Source organism: Vitis vinifera, chromosome 14, assembly GCF_030704535.1.
Source record: "Vitis vinifera cultivar Pinot Noir 40024 chromosome 14, ASM3070453v1".
NCBI lineage: Eukaryota > Viridiplantae > Streptophyta > Magnoliopsida > Vitales > Vitaceae > Vitis > Vitis vinifera.
Genome location: NC_081818.1, coordinates 6,709,817 through 6,727,542, shown reverse-complemented (window position 1 = coordinate 6,727,542; position 17,726 = coordinate 6,709,817). Strand labels below are relative to the sequence as shown.

Below are 17,726 nucleotides of genomic sequence, written 5' to 3'. Positions count from 1 at the left end.
TTTATCAACGGATAATTGAAATTTCGATGATATTTTCAACTAGATTCATTGATTTTTTAAACACTAAGTCTAGGAAGCTACCATAAAAATTCATAATTGTAATTGTATAATTATTTGATATTAAAAGTTGTAGAGTTGTCTCAAGTCATCTATAATCTATACTCATAGAATCTCTATATATTGTTGAAACCAAGTAAAATGTTTGTTTAATCGATATACAAACAAAATATATATGTTAAATGAACTAAATTTGAGTTTGAAGATTACAAAACAATATTTTGAACTAATGATTACGTGTTAATCATGATTAGACAAATGGATTTATAAAGAAGCAATTAAGAAGATATATCAAACCTAAAATGGAAATTAAGGACAAGATTTCAAAGAGATGACATTCCAAGTTTTTTTTATTATTATTATTTTAAGATCTCTTCGTAAGTTTGTTGAAGCGTTTATATTAATATTACATTTTTTCGTTGAAACAACTAAAATTTTTCAAGTACCTAAATCAATTTTATTCTTTCATAAATTGAATGGAGTTTTGTTCTAAAGGAAAACCATCTTTAATTTTTGTTATTCATGGATTGAAAGGTTTTCAAAATGTTAAGGAGTTTAACTAGCTAAGTGTTGGCAGATCGGAGGGTTAGTCGCGTCCATCAACTCCCCTTGTGTTCATCGTAGGTGCTTAGGTAAATGCACTATAAGGTTAGGGTATGCACCTTTCTTAACAGCAATTGCCTTTAGGAAAATTGAACGTCTGAGGTCCTACAAGTGGTATCAGAGCCAAGGTCACAGGTTGGAACCCCAGAGGTGTCGCTGGGGGGAGATTGTTGGTAGATCGGAGGGTTAGCCACTTCCATCAACTCCCTTTGTGTTCATCGTAGGCGCTTAAGTGAATGCACTATAAGATTAGGGTATACACATTTCCTAACAATAATTGTTTTTAGGAGAGTTGGTAACGCCTGAGATTCTACATTAAGTTTCCACAGCGATTTTATATTAACAATGCAAAAGTTATAAAAACTATAGAGTTTATTTATGCACTTTAAAGAGACAGAAAAAAAAATAATTATTATCTTAAGGATAAAATTCACATTTTGACATGTATTTCATCATAAAAAAGTTTTTCAATATAAGTTTTCTGCTCAAGTTATTAAAGGTCATTGGTGCATCAATTTCTCATTTTATTTATTTATTTATTTGTTATTATGTTTGACCAATGTTCACTTAATTTGAGTTTTAAAGACAAGTGTTGAGTGTACTTTGTTCTTAAACTTGCATTTTATCTTAATGCACCATTCAATCCTAGTTTCTTTATATTTCCTCATGCCACATTGTAAATTACGAGTTATATTCTTATCAAATCTATTTTTATGAACCTTGTGAGGTGGACTCAAATGTGGAATAACATTTAAAGGATTTGAAGTTTGGTATAGCATGTAGAGGATTCAACAATTGTTCTTTTTGAGGTGTATGTAGAAAGCCCTTTAGAACCATAATCCAAGAAGGTGCTTAGAGTCATATCTAAGAAGCTTGATTGAAATCATAATTCAATTGTATGTTTGAAGGCTTGTGTTGGAACCTTATTTATAATGAAACCCTTGGCTTGGAAACTTAAAGAGAGTGGATGCAGACTAAGTTGCATCAAATCAATATAAAATCTTGAGTTTGAACTTCTCTCTTCCCTACTTTATTATATGCAATTTTTCATGCCCTTCAAAGTTTTATCACAAGTTTCAAACTTTTCTATAAATTATTAAGTTCATTTTGAAAAGAAAACAATTTATTTTTTAGAGTGATACTTCTAAAACCAAATCTAAATCATTACAGAATCATTCAAAAGCTTCTTACAACCCATTATTGTAAGAGTTAAAATTTACCTCATCCTTATTTTCTTCAATTCCAAGAAGCGCATGCTATGCACCATTAATTTTTCATTGCAATTTCATGGGTCATGAGAGAATCCATTAATTTTTCAATAGGTTGCTTTGAGATATTTTTAGCTTCTCACTCATTTCTCATTTCTTTGGCACATACTTCAAAATCTTCATCACTTTTTTCAACTTTGGAGAAGGTTTTCCCTAAAGCATGAAGGTCTTTATTGTAGTATGTGACTCATAATGAGTGAAAGACATATGGAGAAAAATGGGCAAATGTCGGAGTGGAACGAGGGGAGCGATAGGTATTTATGGAATTTCATTACCTGAGGGATAGTATAAATAGCCTTTTATAAAACCCTAATTTATGATATAGTAAAAGTCTTCTTCCCTATTCCCGTAGACGTGGGCAATTTGCCGAACCACGATAAATCTGTGTGTTTTCTTTTCTTTTCTTTTTCTCTAATTTTTCACCATGAATCATTGCACGGCAATCAACAGTCTTTGATATCATTATGAACCTAGTAAACATATCAGCAATTGATTCATATTATTGGATTTCAAAAAGTTCATGACTATGAATAAATATATGAATAACTTTTAAAATTCTTCAAATTTCCTTACCTGATTCACAATTTGAAACTTTATTATACTCACTTCGTATATAATAAAACATTAACAGTCCCAACATTGAGTTGCATTTTCTTCTTGTTAAGATCATCCCACAATTTTTTGTTTTTATTTTTTTTAATTCTAACCCTATCAACAATTTTTGAAGGAACATACGCTCCATCTTTAATAATGTTCCATAGCTCATGGTTCAAAGATTTTATAAACCATATCATTTTATTTTTTCAAAAAGTATAATTAAATCCATTTAAAAAAGGAAGTCTATTTATGAAATAGACTTCAAAAAGTAGCTCTCTTACATGATTAAGCCATTTTAAGAGGTTTATTTCTTATACCAATTGTAAAGTTCACTAATAGCGAACCTACGCTAATCACCCAAAAAACAGGGTGAATTAGGTGATTGTCACTTTTCAAATTATTTATCAAATTACAAAATAACGTATAAAAATAATAACATAAAGTTATAAATCAATAGGAAGAACAAGATAATAATAGAGAGATGAGGAAAGAAAAAGCAAACAAAGATTTTATTATGGTTTGAAAAATCTTACCCATGTCTATTCTCCCAAACTTCTTCTACGCCTACAAATATTTTCATAATTCCTTCAAAAATCTTATAACCAAGACTCATATTCACACTTGCATGGTTTCTCAAGCACCAAGGAACTTCTACAAGTTATTAATGTTATCTTCACACTGTTATAACCTTTTAACAAAACTCTCACAAGGTTATCTCAACCTTTTCAGAGTATAATTGGAAAAAAAAAAATCAAATAGAAGTTCCTTCTAATGTAGATACATAAGTGAAAGAAGTTTACTTTAGTGCAAACAAAGGGCATGAAAGTTGAGGTTTAATGAATTATAAAATGCTTAAAGAGGTTTTAGCTCAAAAGTAACAATGATTTTACAAGTTGTTGGTCTACCATAAATGAGTTTCAAGACTCATATTTATAGCATTTTCTAAAAACTAGTTGCTAGGCACATTTTAATAACTAGAATTTGTTCAATTTGAAAACACTTTTTAATGATGAAAAATATGTTAGAATATGAATTTTAATCTTTGAAGAATCAAACTATATATATATATATATAAAACATGTCAAACCTCATTTTATAAAAATCATCAATAATGCATAAATGACTTCTTTCAAAAAAGCATTTTAAAGAATTTATTCATTTTTGGTTCAAAAGGGTTTGGTTTTTAAAGTTCATTGGAAGACATATTTATCCTTATTTGATTGGATAAATCTTAGCTTAACATATGTAAAATTATTAACATCAACTTTTGTATCAACATGAGATAAATCAACACATATATGGTATTGCAAGGCATGTTGAATTATATAAACAAATTATTATTCAATATAAATGACACTTATTAAGGGGTCATGTGGTAATTTACAAATCAATAATAATAAATCTAATGCATCATCACATGGAGAGGTCAATATAAAGAGCATGAAAGTGAAAATAAACATAGTATTTTCAATTGATGATATCGAGGACAAGAAAAGATTCTAGTACTTTTTTAAGACTTTAAAAATATAAAATGTTTTGAAATTTATTAATATCATAATTTCAAACATTTGTTAATAATTATCCAACTATTTAAAATGAAAAATATAATAATCTTTCATATATTTATAACAAAACGAGCTTAATTGCCACAAGGTTGGCTAATTATAGGCAACGGGCTAAAGGACCCCTAGTTTTTGAAGGCTCGTGAATTCGAAAGCTATGTTGAAACATGACAACCATAATCAGAAAAGGTTTTTCTATTACACTATTAATAGAAGAGGCAAAAGAATTACAACATCCTTGGTCAAAATCATTTCATTTCCTCATTTTTTTTCTTAGATTGTTCTTTTTTCTTCCCATAAACTTTCATAAAATCACACATATAATTAATGTAGCAAATGCAATTCAATATTTATTTCATCAATTTTCTTAATAAGATATAACATTTACTAATCATGATTGTTGGCACTCATAACTCGTATGTCATGGGTTTTGCAACCATTATTGCCCCTTTGGAAACCCCTAACCTTCTTCATTTTTTTTTTTTTTGTTTTTAACTTCTTAAAAAACAAGTAAAATGGTATAAATAAAATAATTAATTTGTTTAACTTTTGTCATGCCTTTTACAAATAACACCCTATTGAATTTTGTCATGCCTTATATATATAACGTATTCTATATATCCTCAAGATATTATGAAACATCTTTTAAAAGCTTCCAAAACAACATAAAGTTCTTTGAAGGTGTGAAAAAATATGGGATATTCATGCAACCATACACCACCAGTAATATAGAATTATTCGGACGTATATGAACGTATTTAATGCATTATATAGATGACTCCGTCCCTATTAGATGTGTATATTTATATTGCTCATGATGCTATAGGACATATTTTAAAACCTTCCAAAATAGTGTAGAGTTATTTGGAGGTGTGTGAGTGTGTTTAAAATTTGATGCAACTCTCTAAAATTTCATGGGGTGATTTGAAATACTCTATTAAACACATTAAAGTAGCGTAGGGATGAAAAGCATATAGAATGCCCTTGAGCATTTTAGTTTTTTCTTTGAATATTTCACTAGCAAGGCTTAGGTTTGGATTGCTATGAGCATCACTTACTATTGTTGTTCATTGGTAGCATTGTTGGTTTGGAGTAAAGTTGAGCTATCAACTTCAAGTCTGTTGAGTTGTATGAACACTAGATTGATGCTTAAGAAAAACATATGATCATGATACATGGCTTGCATGGTAAACAATAGGCATTTAATGGAGAAGTGATTAGGTTTAGGTTTAATGTGATACATATCACTCATGATGATAGGTTTTGGAGTTCAAGGTAAAACTATAAAATTCAAAAAAGAAATTTATAAAAAAGAAAATCTATGATTATATGTTCGTGATATGGTGAAGTCCATCGAAGATCGAATGTTTGATATAATGATTGAAATTTTCATAAAAGAGTAAATGTAATATTTTTAAGGGTTATTTGATTAAGAGGACCTCTCAAAACCCAATTTTTGAAATTTAACTTCCTACCTTTTTTGGCATCATTTGGACAAAAATGTTTTCATTATTTTTTTATAAAAATAATCATTTATTTTAAGACCTGTATGTAAATACTTACAATAGAAAATGACATTTATGTAAAAAAAAAAAAATGAGTTACTTTTCCAAAAAAAACATAGGAAGGGTTAGATTTCTGATTTAAAGATTATTTCATCCATTTTAATAAAATATTTATATTTTTAATTTTAAAAAAAATGTAAAAAGGTAGTAAAGGACAGTTCCTTTATTTGATTAGCTAATAATCTTATGAAAAATCATTGAAGAGTATAATTATTGTTTCGACCAAAAGATTCTCCATAAATTAAAAAATAAATAAATAAATAAATAATGAAAATGATGAAAGGAAGGAGATTTGAGAAAAAAATTGCCCATATAGTTGAAACCAAACTATATACAGGGGACTTGAATTCCACTGGCAGCCACCGCTTGGACGACAATGGTAGCCCCATATGGGAAGAAAGCCAGGGCCTCTCACATCTCTCTATAACGCCCTTCTCTCCCTAGTACAAACCCCACTCACTGCCCCTCTCCGCCTCTCTACTACTCCTGCCCTCTAAGGTCTGTGCTCTCTATCCACCTCTCTTTCCCTCTATCTGTACGTATCTTTCCGATGCTCGTTCCTCTTTGAAATGCTATAATCTCTCTATTTGTCTCTCTTGCTATCGCGTTTGCCTTGTTCGTTTGTAGGGGTTGATTGGAATTCAGAGAAAATGGTGGGTTTCTGGTGTTTGGGTTTTGGGTCTATTGAAATCGCCACCACCAATGGCTACGTTGGGGGGCAGACTCTGAGTTTTGCTTAGATTTATCTGTTTTCAATACACCCATAGATTAAAGTTTTTTTCTTTGGCTGTCGTGAGTGCAGTTTTGGATAATGTATTGCTTTTGGTATATCGGGTGCTGGATTGTTTCTTAATCTTTCTGCTTTACAAGTCAATACTAGCCTTTGCTCAAGGGTTTGGAGCTTGTTACAAAATTTGAGTCCATTGATTAGGGCATAGGTATGAATGATAAATAGTCCCGATTATCAATTTCGTTTTATATGGGCTTTTGTTTCTTCTGATGATCAGTTGCTTTTGCAACATCCAACAACTCATGGCACCATTTCACTTCCTGAATTAGTGAGAAAAATGAAAAGAACAGCCCTTTGAATATTTTTTTTCCATCTCAGTTATTTTTATGGGATTCAAATGGAATGTTTAACAGTTCTTATGCTTGGAAATTGGTATTGTTTTATATTTTTTTTGGACTAATTTTGCCCTGTGTGGAAGCAATGATGAGAATGAGATTTCCTGGAATAACTATAATTGGAAGGCCTAGTAAAATCTTTGCCTTGAAATTACATCAGAGAATATGTGGATGGCATTTTATTGCAAATTTTACGATATTATTGCTTTATTTACTGTGAAAACTGGCTATACTTTCTTTTGTGTACTCTGGCATGATTTTTTACTGTTAATAGAGTATGCTGTTTTGGAGGTTACCGCAATAGTCATGAATTGAATCTGCAATCCCACCCTTTATCAAATAAAGTAAATAATGATAATAATTCATTAGTTAGATTAAAAATCGATGGCATTTTTTGTTATGTTAAAATGTTGATTTGATTGCATGAATACAAAAAATTTGATTTCTTTCGGTCGAAATAGCATTGATATTGCTAAAATATTTATGGGAATGATTTGCATGGTAAACAATGACAGCAAAGAAGGATGATCTTTTGCCAATGAACTTTGTGGTAACTATGTTATAACCATCTAGAACTCAACATAGCTAAGGCATCTCTCTCCCGAAGCACATGCTTGCTATCTTTCATGCACGCATGCATGCTTGTGGACATACATATTATCTATGCCACTGCAAAGTGAGATGGTCCTTGAACCCATGCCAGTTTTTTTCTCATGTTCATGCCCATGCAGAAAACTTTCTGTTAGGTAGCACAAGACAAACCGTATAAAGAAAAAAAATAATTAAATCAAGGTATTATTTACAAATACACATGAGGTGAATTTTGTCCTAAATCATTCTTTTGCCCAGATGAATAGCTATTCTTTATTTAAGGCATTGGAGGTTGAGACTTGTGTTAGATGCATGTGGATATGCTCATTAGGTGTTGGTATGTGTGTAGGTATCAAAGTTTTGGTATGTGTCTAGGTATCGAAGTTATTTAATCTCTTGATGCTAGAACATGAGGACATGGTTAAATAATCCAGTTTCCATTTTTTGTCACTCTATAACAGACGCTAAACTTGAAGTATATATCTAATGTAGAGTGTTTGAAAGAGGTACTTAATTCATATCAATGCTACAAAAAAAAAAAACAAATTAAAAGAGTGTAAGGTAATCTAGAATGAACTAAGAACTTGTTTTTTTTTTTTTCTAATCACTGGACACATACGCTGTGTAAATATATGAATAATGGGCATGTTGGACACAAGTTCCATACCCATTCCTTCCTATGCGATATCTATGGGTATGTCACATAGTTTGGAGTTCTGTGTAATATAATGGTGGAATAACTTGGTTAACTGAAACAACCATTGTGTTTCCTTTCTCTTTTCCATGCCATTTAACCATGTTTCTGTTACTTCCTCTTCATTCTGTCATAACTTTGCAATCATTGAAACAAATGTCCTGTTTTAGGTCTGATATTTTGGGTGTCCCTTCCTTTTTTCATGCTTGAAACTTTATAGTTTGTTATGAATGCAGGTTTATTTGAATGGAAGTATGAATACTATATTTGTTATATATCTTCCTTCCCATAATCTATCCACAAAAATGTATCTTCCTTCCCATAAATTATTTGTTATATTTCTTGCTTCCCACATATGATACAATGTTAATTTATTATTTTCTTGTGATACGTAAAGGCATATTATTAGAAATGGCAAGAAATGATCATTTATAATTTTTGTTAGGTTGATGTATGTGTTTGGATTCTCCTTTTAAAGTTCTCACAATTAAACATCTTTTAACTCTTTCATGTTTTGTTGTTTTCTTTTGGAGGAGGGAAAGGGTTGGTTTGGTTGTTCACCAAATTTTGGAGTTACTTTTGTCTTAGCTAGAATATACTGTTTTTTGGCCACAGGTTGTCGTTAAGGTGGTGCTTATGAACCTAATAATCTATTTTTTATATGTATACATCTTTTTTTTTTTTTTTTTGATAGGCAAAAGCACAAAGATATATTAGAAAAAGGGTGCTTGAAAGGCAATCCGGAGCATACAGGGAGTATACAAGAGACACCTAAAACAAACAACAAAAACACAAGCACTCACCGACCCTCAACAAGAACCCAACCAATCCACAAAGTTAAACAAAGATAAGGGGCCTACAGCTATAGAAGAATTAACCTAGGATAAGAGATTACAAACAAATGAGTTTTTCAATCTTTGAGTCGACAAAGCCTCATTATCGAAGACTATCCTATTTCTTTCCTTCCAAACTGTCCAAAATAAACAAAGAGGAGCTGCCCGCCAAACCTTTCTATGTTTCTTGTCCTTAAAAGAAACATACCAACTTAATAGAGTGTCTCTCATCGAAAATGGCAGAACCTAATTAACCCCAAAAAGAGAAAACACAAGATCCCACAAAATCTTCGTCTTAGAGCAATGAACAAGGATATGATTTATTGTTTCCTCTTCAACGCAACACAAGCAACATCTGTTGGCTAAAATCCAGCCCCTCCTCTTGAGCTGATCTTGACTAAGGACCTTCTCCCAAGAAGCTTCCCAAGCAAAAAAACTCACTTTTGTAGGAACATACGGACTCCAAATAATATTGTCCGGAAACGAGACTGCACAGCTATGAGCAAGAGACTTATAGAGAGATTTTACAGTAAAAATCTCATTTTTCATCCCTTTCCACAACATCCTATCCTCCCCATCAGCATTCAACCTCTTCCCTTGAATGGACGAAAGGAGTCTCTCCACCTCCTCCACATCCCAATCGTTGAAGGGTCTAAGGAAAAGTGGAGTCCACCCTCCCTCTTCCCCCATTGGGTCCCAATAGTCCGCAACCCACGCATCTTTAGAAACCGCTAAATCAAACAAGGAGGGAAAGGCCTCGCAAAGGGGGGTGTTCCCGCACCAAATGTCTTTCCAAAACCTCACCCTTTTACCATCCCCCACCGAGAATGATACATTATTGAGCAGTAACAAACCTTCCTTGCTGATTTCCTTCCAAAGCCCTACCCCATGGCCCTCCCTAGCCCCGCAAGTGCTCCACCCTCCTCTTTCAATCCCATACTTCGTACTAATAATAAGCTTCCAATATGAGTCTCTTTCAACTGCAAAACGCCAACTCCATCATGATTCTTTTCAAGATTTAAAACTATGGACAGGGTGTTGCAGAAATTTACAGATGTGAACAGGTACAATACATCTTTTCTTGTGTACCTGTTCACATCTGTAAATTTCTGCAACACCCTGTCCATAGTTTTAAATCTTGAAAAGAATCATGATGGCAGTTTGCAAACTAAATGTGATGAGAATGCTTTGGAAGTGATCTACTTTCATGTTTCTTCTGTTTTTTTCTAAATCTGCATATTCAATCACGACCTCTGCAATAATGGTATCTTGACATAATCATCAACGCTTTTTTGGATGATTTTTATCAAAATCAAGGGATATTTTTGCCTTATTTATCATTGATAATTTTTTGTCTAAAATCTATTTCAAAGCATAAAATGTAGGTTCCTGTGCAGTTATTGTGTATTAAAACTAGCATCCAAAATCTAAAACATATTTGTCCTTAAATTTTTCATTCAGTAGAGTAACAAAATAACAGTCAAATGTAATTTACTAAGATTTTTAGCTTATTCCTTCCAAAATATAAATTATTTATTGACAGTTAGAATATAAAATTACTGCCAAATGAAAAATCAACTTTATTGGCATATGACTTCTTTCTATGAGTAAATACATAATCAATTACAAAAATTAAAATTAAAGGCTTTCACCCTTGAGGCTTGGCTCAAGCATGGTTTTAAAAGGCACGCTTAAAGCATGCCTAGGTCCAAGGCATAACCACTCTCTAGTTGTAGCTCCTTGCTCGTCAATACACACACCTTGTTGAAGAGGCTCACCTTGTCTATTTTAATTTTCTTTTTTAAACATTTTTATTCTTGAAGTTTCTATTGTATATTGAAATTTATATAATTTTATTACTTTTGTGTTGAATGTTTCTTTTAAATGTTTGGAATCTTAATTTTTTCATCGATTAGATTAGATTTTGAATCATATTTTATAAAATTAATATGCATCTTAAGTCATGTTTTACTCCACTCAAGCGTGTGCCTTGTGTTGCTTGTGCATAAGTTGTAGGAGACTCTTGTGCCTTAGGTGCGCCTTTTAAAACTATGAGCTCAAGTGGCCAAGGGTTGGGTTGGGGGTGTGGCGGGTTCCAAGATCAACTCCCTAGACATAAACAAAAAACAAAAAGGGAAAAAAAATGTTGCCTATTAAAAAAATTGGCAGCTTTTGGTTACTAACTATAATTATTTATTGTATTATTCTTGTTTGATTCGGTTTTAGGGGTCCACCTTGTTGATCCCTTGGAACATGGATAACCATTCAAATATGCTCATACTTCCTCCTCAGGGGTTTTTTCTTTTCTCTTGCGGCACTGGTGAATTACCTTTTACCTTGCACCTTCACCTAGCAAAAGAGGGATTTTCGTCGTTTGTGGGGCAAAGACATCAACAGAAATCTGCCTATGGGGAGAGATGAGCATTTTCTTTTAGTGGGCACATTTCTTCTTTTTGTTAGAATTCGATTAATTCCAAAGATTTTGGGCCCTTCAAACTAAGACACGTCCCGACCAACTCTAAAGCCCTCAAACCTCACTGAAGAGGGCTTCAGTGATATGTGCAGCTTGTGTCTCGATTGTATTCATGACCAAAGGACGCCATTTGGTGTCCTCTTGCAGGTCTAACATGAGCAAGATTTTTCCCCTTTTGAAGACTTAACATGAATGCTATTTTGTCATCTTGAATGTTTAACATGATTTCTTTTGTTTGCTTCCTGTTATTCAAGCTAAAATTCTGATAAAATGGAAATTTAGTAGATTTTTTTAAATAAGTAATAGATGGCCTAGGCACCAAAAAGGTGCACAGCAAAGGTAAGGCTTTATCCCAGCGCCGTGCATCACCCAAGCTTGATTGGGTGTTTCAGTCCTTTTCTTCCTAGTGTTTTGCTTTGAGCCATTTGGGAGCTATGTTTAAATTTAACCCACCATAGCTACAGTGTGTGACTTATGTCTCATTTTGAAAGAAACCTGCCGAAAACACGTGCTCTTTCTCGCATCTGCTTGATCATTTTGATGGATACCATTTGTATCTTTCAATGGTACTTGTTTGGCTGTTTCCATTTAAATATCTAATTGTTTGGTAGGCTCGTAACTTCGATGTTGTTTTCAATCTTTGTGTTATGTTGTATTAATTATTTTAAATCACCCCTTTTGCATTATTTCTTTTTAATGCATACAAATTTACCAATTCTATATAGTTGGCTGGTCAAATTCTATGTAATCACACTAGTACTTGGTTGTGCCATTTTTAGCTCAGGTGTGTATCTTGGGTTGGGTCTTCAGTTCAAGATACCTTTGTCCCATAGGTGTGCCTTGCACCTTGGATTCACCAAAGCTCCTTCATCTCACTAGAATAATCTATATTCCTTTATTCTAGCTACTTTCAGACCTGTGTTTTTTCTCTTTCATCTAATGATCCCCCCTTTTGGTCTTTCTCAGTTGAATAAATTCACCGGCAAATGCCAATGGGCAATTATCTAATCTTTTTTTTTTTTTATCACTCCCTCTCCTCTGTATTCCTTAGTCGTGTGGGAGTGTGTCTTCTATTTTAATTCATGAAATTGTTTCTTACATACATATTTTTGGTTTTTTCTGCTTATGGGATATGGGAAACTGTACTTGGTGCTCCACCTAGTCATCAAATTTCTGTTATTATATTCATGATTTATTCTTCTGCCATTGATTTGGGACATTTGGATGTTCTGTGGAAATGAAAGTGTTATTGAAGGCACATATTCATCAATTAGAATGGACTAATATGTGACAAGAGTTAAGACTGAAGTCATTGCAAAGAATAGTCATCACAATGGTATTTCCTGCTTTGCTGATTTGTTCTACTTTTATAGGAGTCATTGCATAGGAATCTTGATGGTATCGCATATATTACTGATTAATTCTGTTTAATATCGATATTTGGTATTTGGGATGCCTAGTAGTTTCTTGTCAATGTAATCTTCATTCTAAGCTTTTGGAATCTCCACATAATATAACTCAAGAGCTTAAGTTAAATGACTGATTTCAATAGAAAGCTGACTGTTTTCTCTGAAAAGGGTTTCAAAAGAATTTTTTTTCAGTTAAACTAGATATTGCTTTAAAGCAGGAATTTTGCTTTAATTTAATCATGCATTCATGCTGACTTACTTTTCTTGTTTGGTGTAATCAAGCCTCTTTTTTGTTTTCATTTTTCATGCTAAATTGCAGGTATCTGCTCCTGACATCTCTGTTCTGAATTGCTGTTAATGCTCATCTTAGTCTGATTGGATTGTCAGACAGATGGCTGCCAGAGGACACCGACAACCATCTTTTGAAGGACGAGCTGCCCAAGCTCCTGGGATGATGCGGCATGGTCCGTTTCCTGGATCGGGGCATACTGTTGGCCTTCGCTCCTTGGAGACAGCTCCTCATCCTGACATTGCAGAGAACAAAATGCTTGCTCAGGTAGCAGAAATAGAACGACTTGCAGGAGATAACCATAGACTGGCTGCTACTCATGGGGCTTTAAGGCAGGAGCTTGTTGCTGCACAGCATGAAATATCAAGAATCAAGGCACAAATAAGGAGCATTGAGACAGAAAGCGATATTCAAATTAGGGTTTTGATGGAGAGGATTGCAAAAATGGAAGGAGATATTAGAGCTGGTGAGCATGTTAAGAAGGAACTGCAACAGGCACATATAGAGGCACAGAGCTTGGTCACTGCTAGACAAGAACTGACCACTCAAGTTCAACAGGCCACCCAGGAATTGCAGAAAGCCAATGCTGATGTTAAAAGGCTCCCAGAATTGCATGCTGAACTTGATAGTATGGGGCAGGAACACCAGAGGTTACGGTGAGTGAAGCAGGCTTTTAATATTCTTCTATTGATGTTTTCATTTGACAATCATATGAGTTGTGGAACCCCTTCTCATAGGTTTTGAAGGATTTTATGGCTACCACTAGACTCCATGAAGGAGTTTTGGCTTGTTTTTGCACCCCCTGAAAGTCTCAAATCTTGCCCCCCAAATGATTTTCCTAGCTCCGCAACTGAATCACACACCATAAATTTAAGTACCAAATTTCTCTTCAAATATGCATTTTCTCTTGGATGATCAGATCCTTGGACCCATAATTTTTATCAATAATGATATGAATACTTTCCAATCTGCTGTTGCTAATTGCATGGTGCAATTCAATGGTATTTGGTACCTGGGAGTTGCTTTGTCATTTCAGTGAAAACGCAGAGAGATATGGTTACATTTTGAAAGGAATCAGATTTGGATTTACTTGATGTCCCATATTCAGCCGGAATGGCTAAACAGCCCCTGGTTGGCATTACATAGAATGCTGTAATTTGTAACATGGGGCTTGGAGATCAAACTTGCATCTGCATTAATATGTAGGGCTGACATCATAATCATCTTGATCACTTCATACTCGGTGTCACTTGACTTTGAATGATGCTGGTTATGTTAGATATAAGCTGGAGAAATTTTGCTGCTTAGACAATCAAGAGTCAAAACTAACTCTCTCTGTTTCTTTTCTTTTCCTTTTTGTTGTGATGGATTCTGCAATGTATGATGCATCAAATAGTATAAATATCAGTCTGATACTGTTTTGATTTGTTGTTTGGGGAAAAAGTTCTACATTTGAGTATGAAAAAGGTCTAAATGTGGACCAAGTGAGGGAAATGCAAGAAATGGAGAAGAATCTGGTGGTCATGGCCAGAGAGGTGGAAAAGCTGCGTGCAGAGGTCTTGAATGCTGAGAAGAGAGCACATGGTAATTTTTCTTTGATGTAAATTTGTAGTTCTTTTTAGTTGAAATCCGTCTTAAAGGTTTCATTGTACCTGTACTAATCCCATCCATATGCAGCTCCAAACCCTTACAGTGGTTCCTATCCAGAGCCTTCATACCCACCTCCTACTCAAGGCAGTGGTGCCTATATTGACAGCTACGGGAGGCCTCATGCTCAGATGATTGCTGGGACACCTAGTGCAGGAATGATTCCATACGGCAGTGTAGCCATCCCACCAGCTAGTAGTGGTGCTGCCTGGGGAGGGGCATATGACCCCAACTCACATACTCAGCATTAAAGGCGGAGAAGCTGCCATTAGAGCCTGTCTACAAACTTTTCTGCCTTACCCAGCCCTGCTGGAGCATTTACAATAAAATGCTCAGATTCAGATCCTTCTCTTGAATTGCAGAAAAATTTTCTTATTTTGATTATAATTCAGAAGTCATAGACATGGGTTAAAATCAAAGTTAAGCATACTTGGTTGACATGTTTTGCATATTGGGGTCTGTCTATCTTGATGAGCTCTGCAAGAATGGTTGTGTATCCAATGGGTTGGCAGGGAAGTAGAGTGAAATTTATGTTTATATATTTGGAGCAAAGTAGATATGGTGATTTATTGATCAGGGCCATGAGAAGTGAGTAGAAATGGAATTCAATTGGTTTTTGAAGTTGTTTTACTGGATTTATAAATGTTCCTTGAGGACCATGATATGGTCAATGGTTCATGAACCCTGATCTACTTTGTCTATAGAATCGAATGAGACATGCTTTTAAGGATTATATATGTATATATAATTTTAGGAAAATGATAGGTTACTATCGAACTTGCAATCTTGCCTATTGAAAGTGTATGATGAAATATAAGTTGATAAATAAGGGTGCAAATGTATGGGATCCTACTTAGAATATAGGCAAGTGTGATTAAAGTTCAAAAGGATCTATCAAGTGCAAATAAATGGGACTAAAATGGGGTATAAAACGACTAGATTGAATTATATGTATGACATTATGATAGGTCTTGTTTTTTAGGGGTATCATACCATGACCCAAATTTTTATTTTTTGTTTTTGCCTTCAAATAAAAAATTTCTTAATAATTACTTCTTGCAATATATTTCACTAAGAAATAACTTTTAGGGTTGTTTGATAATTGTTTTTTATTATTTAAAACAAAAAAATAATAAAACATGTTTGACAATGACTGTTTTATGTTTTTTAATTTTAATAACATATTAATAATAGAAAATTGGATGTTTTTAAGGAACATCGTTTAATTTTATTTTATTGTTTTTACTTGTTTTTTTAGGGTTATTTTGAAAAATAATTATATAAACATGTAGAATGATTAAAAGTAAAATACTAGATATAAAAATTATTTTAAATATATATTTTAAAATATTAAAACTAGATTAAAAACATTTCAGATTCTCAAGCAAACTTTTATTTTACAAAATACAAAAAAATAGCTCTCAAAAACTATTTTTCATAATTGTTTTTTAAAACAATTACCAAAAAAAGCCTTAATTTTCCATTTTAAGAGTAATTGGAATGTTTTAGATTTTTATAATCGTATTTTCATTTTTATTTGTTTATGAATTGTATAAATATTGTATTTCCATTTTTATTTGTTTAGGTGCCAAACCCATATTTATACTAGTTTATTCTATTAAATTAATAACCATAATAATAAAGTATTTTTGCAAATATGTTATATAAATTATAAACTAAGCACAAGCAAATTTTATAGCTTTGATATGATATTCAAACGTTTGAATAAGTTCAAACTTCAAACATAAACACAACCCCTCCATTTCAAGTCATTTTGAAAATTGTTGCTTTTAAAAATAAGAATAAATTTGTATTTTAAGATTTTATTTTTATTTTTATTTTTAGTTTTTAACTTATTTATTTTATATATATAAGCATGATGTATTTAATACTTATGACTTTTAACATCTATAAAGTTTCTAATGACAATTTTGAAGACCAAGTCCGATGAAGAAAGCACTTAAATATGAATAGTTAGACTTTAACTCTATCAAATTCATTGAAGCTATTTTTGTTTTGATTTTATCTGAGAGTTAAAATTAAAATTGAAGTCATAATTTTAACAATGATACTGATATTATAAAAGTTTTATTTAGTATAAAAGAAGTATTTGTGTTGAAATTAAAAATGGACAGGTATGTTGAGAAGTAATATTTTTATTGTTTTATTTTTATTTTTTATGTATGCATTTTTGTTAAACTTAAAAAGAAAAACTTTGACTTTTCAAAAACTCATCCAAATACTTCATAGAAGGACAATGATAAGCAATTATCCATTCTTAAATCTAATTGCTAGTCTCTTTTTGGGTTGGATTTATATTAACCAATATTTGAAATATCAGTAAATATGGATATATTGATACTTGGATTTTATGAATATATTGGAAATATCGGAGAAATATTAATGAATATTTTGATAAAAATATTGTTCAAAATTCATGAAAATACTTTTAAAAAAAACTTTCAAAAAATGATAAAATAAATAAGATTAAACATATTAAAGTTATTTTGTACGTATAATTGATATAAGTATGATTAAAGATAATATTTATCAATTTTTTAAAATAAAAAATTAGCTTCATTTCCTTTAATATATTCATATTCATTTAATTTAAAATTTTAAAAATACTTTTATTGAAACATGTTTTATTATATTTTAAATAAAAAATTAAATTGATTTATATAAATATTTTATTTAAGATTAAATTTATAAAATTTTATTACTTGTGGTAACAACCTTTGATATCAATTTATTTAAATAATTAAAATTATTAAAAATAATAATAATAATAATAATTTATCTTATCAAATTAATTTTAATTTATAAAATATTAGATCTTCACTATTATTATTTTTTTATATTTTAGCCATTTTTGAACAAATTTGTATCTTAACATTTTAAAATAAAAATATTAAAAATTAAATAAAATTAGAAAGATAAATATAAAAAAATTAAAAGTGAAATGATAGTAATTTTTAAAAATAAGATTAATGAGATAAATGTATGGTTTTTT

The 17,726-nt window shown here is 31.9% G+C and overlaps 1 protein-coding gene across 4 annotated transcripts; it reads left to right on the top strand.

Annotated features, from left to right (window-relative positions):
* Nucleotides 1–6,034: 6,034 nt before the first annotated feature.
* LOC100246931 (uncharacterized) lies at nt 6,035–15,446 on the top strand. 4 transcript variants are annotated; one of them, XM_059742500.1, is made up of 6 exons: nt 6,035–6,150; nt 6,280–6,305; nt 6,455–6,590; nt 13,097–13,722; nt 14,511–14,650; nt 14,744–15,446. In XM_059742500.1, the coding sequence occupies exons 4-6, from the start codon at nt 13,169–13,171 to the stop codon at nt 14,962–14,964; spliced, it is 915 nt and encodes a 304-aa protein (XP_059598483.1). In that variant the 5' UTR covers nt 6,035–6,150; nt 6,280–6,305; nt 6,455–6,590; nt 13,097–13,168; the 3' UTR covers nt 14,965–15,446. The 4 variants fall into 4 exon arrangements, with proteins under 4 accessions (XP_059598483.1, XP_010659897.1, XP_002277975.1 ...); XM_010661595.3 differs by lacking the exon at nt 6,455–6,590; XM_059742499.1 differs by lacking the exon at nt 6,455–6,590 and having other exon boundaries at nt 6,082–6,187.
* The last annotated feature ends 2,280 nt before the right edge of the window (nt 15,447–17,726 follow it).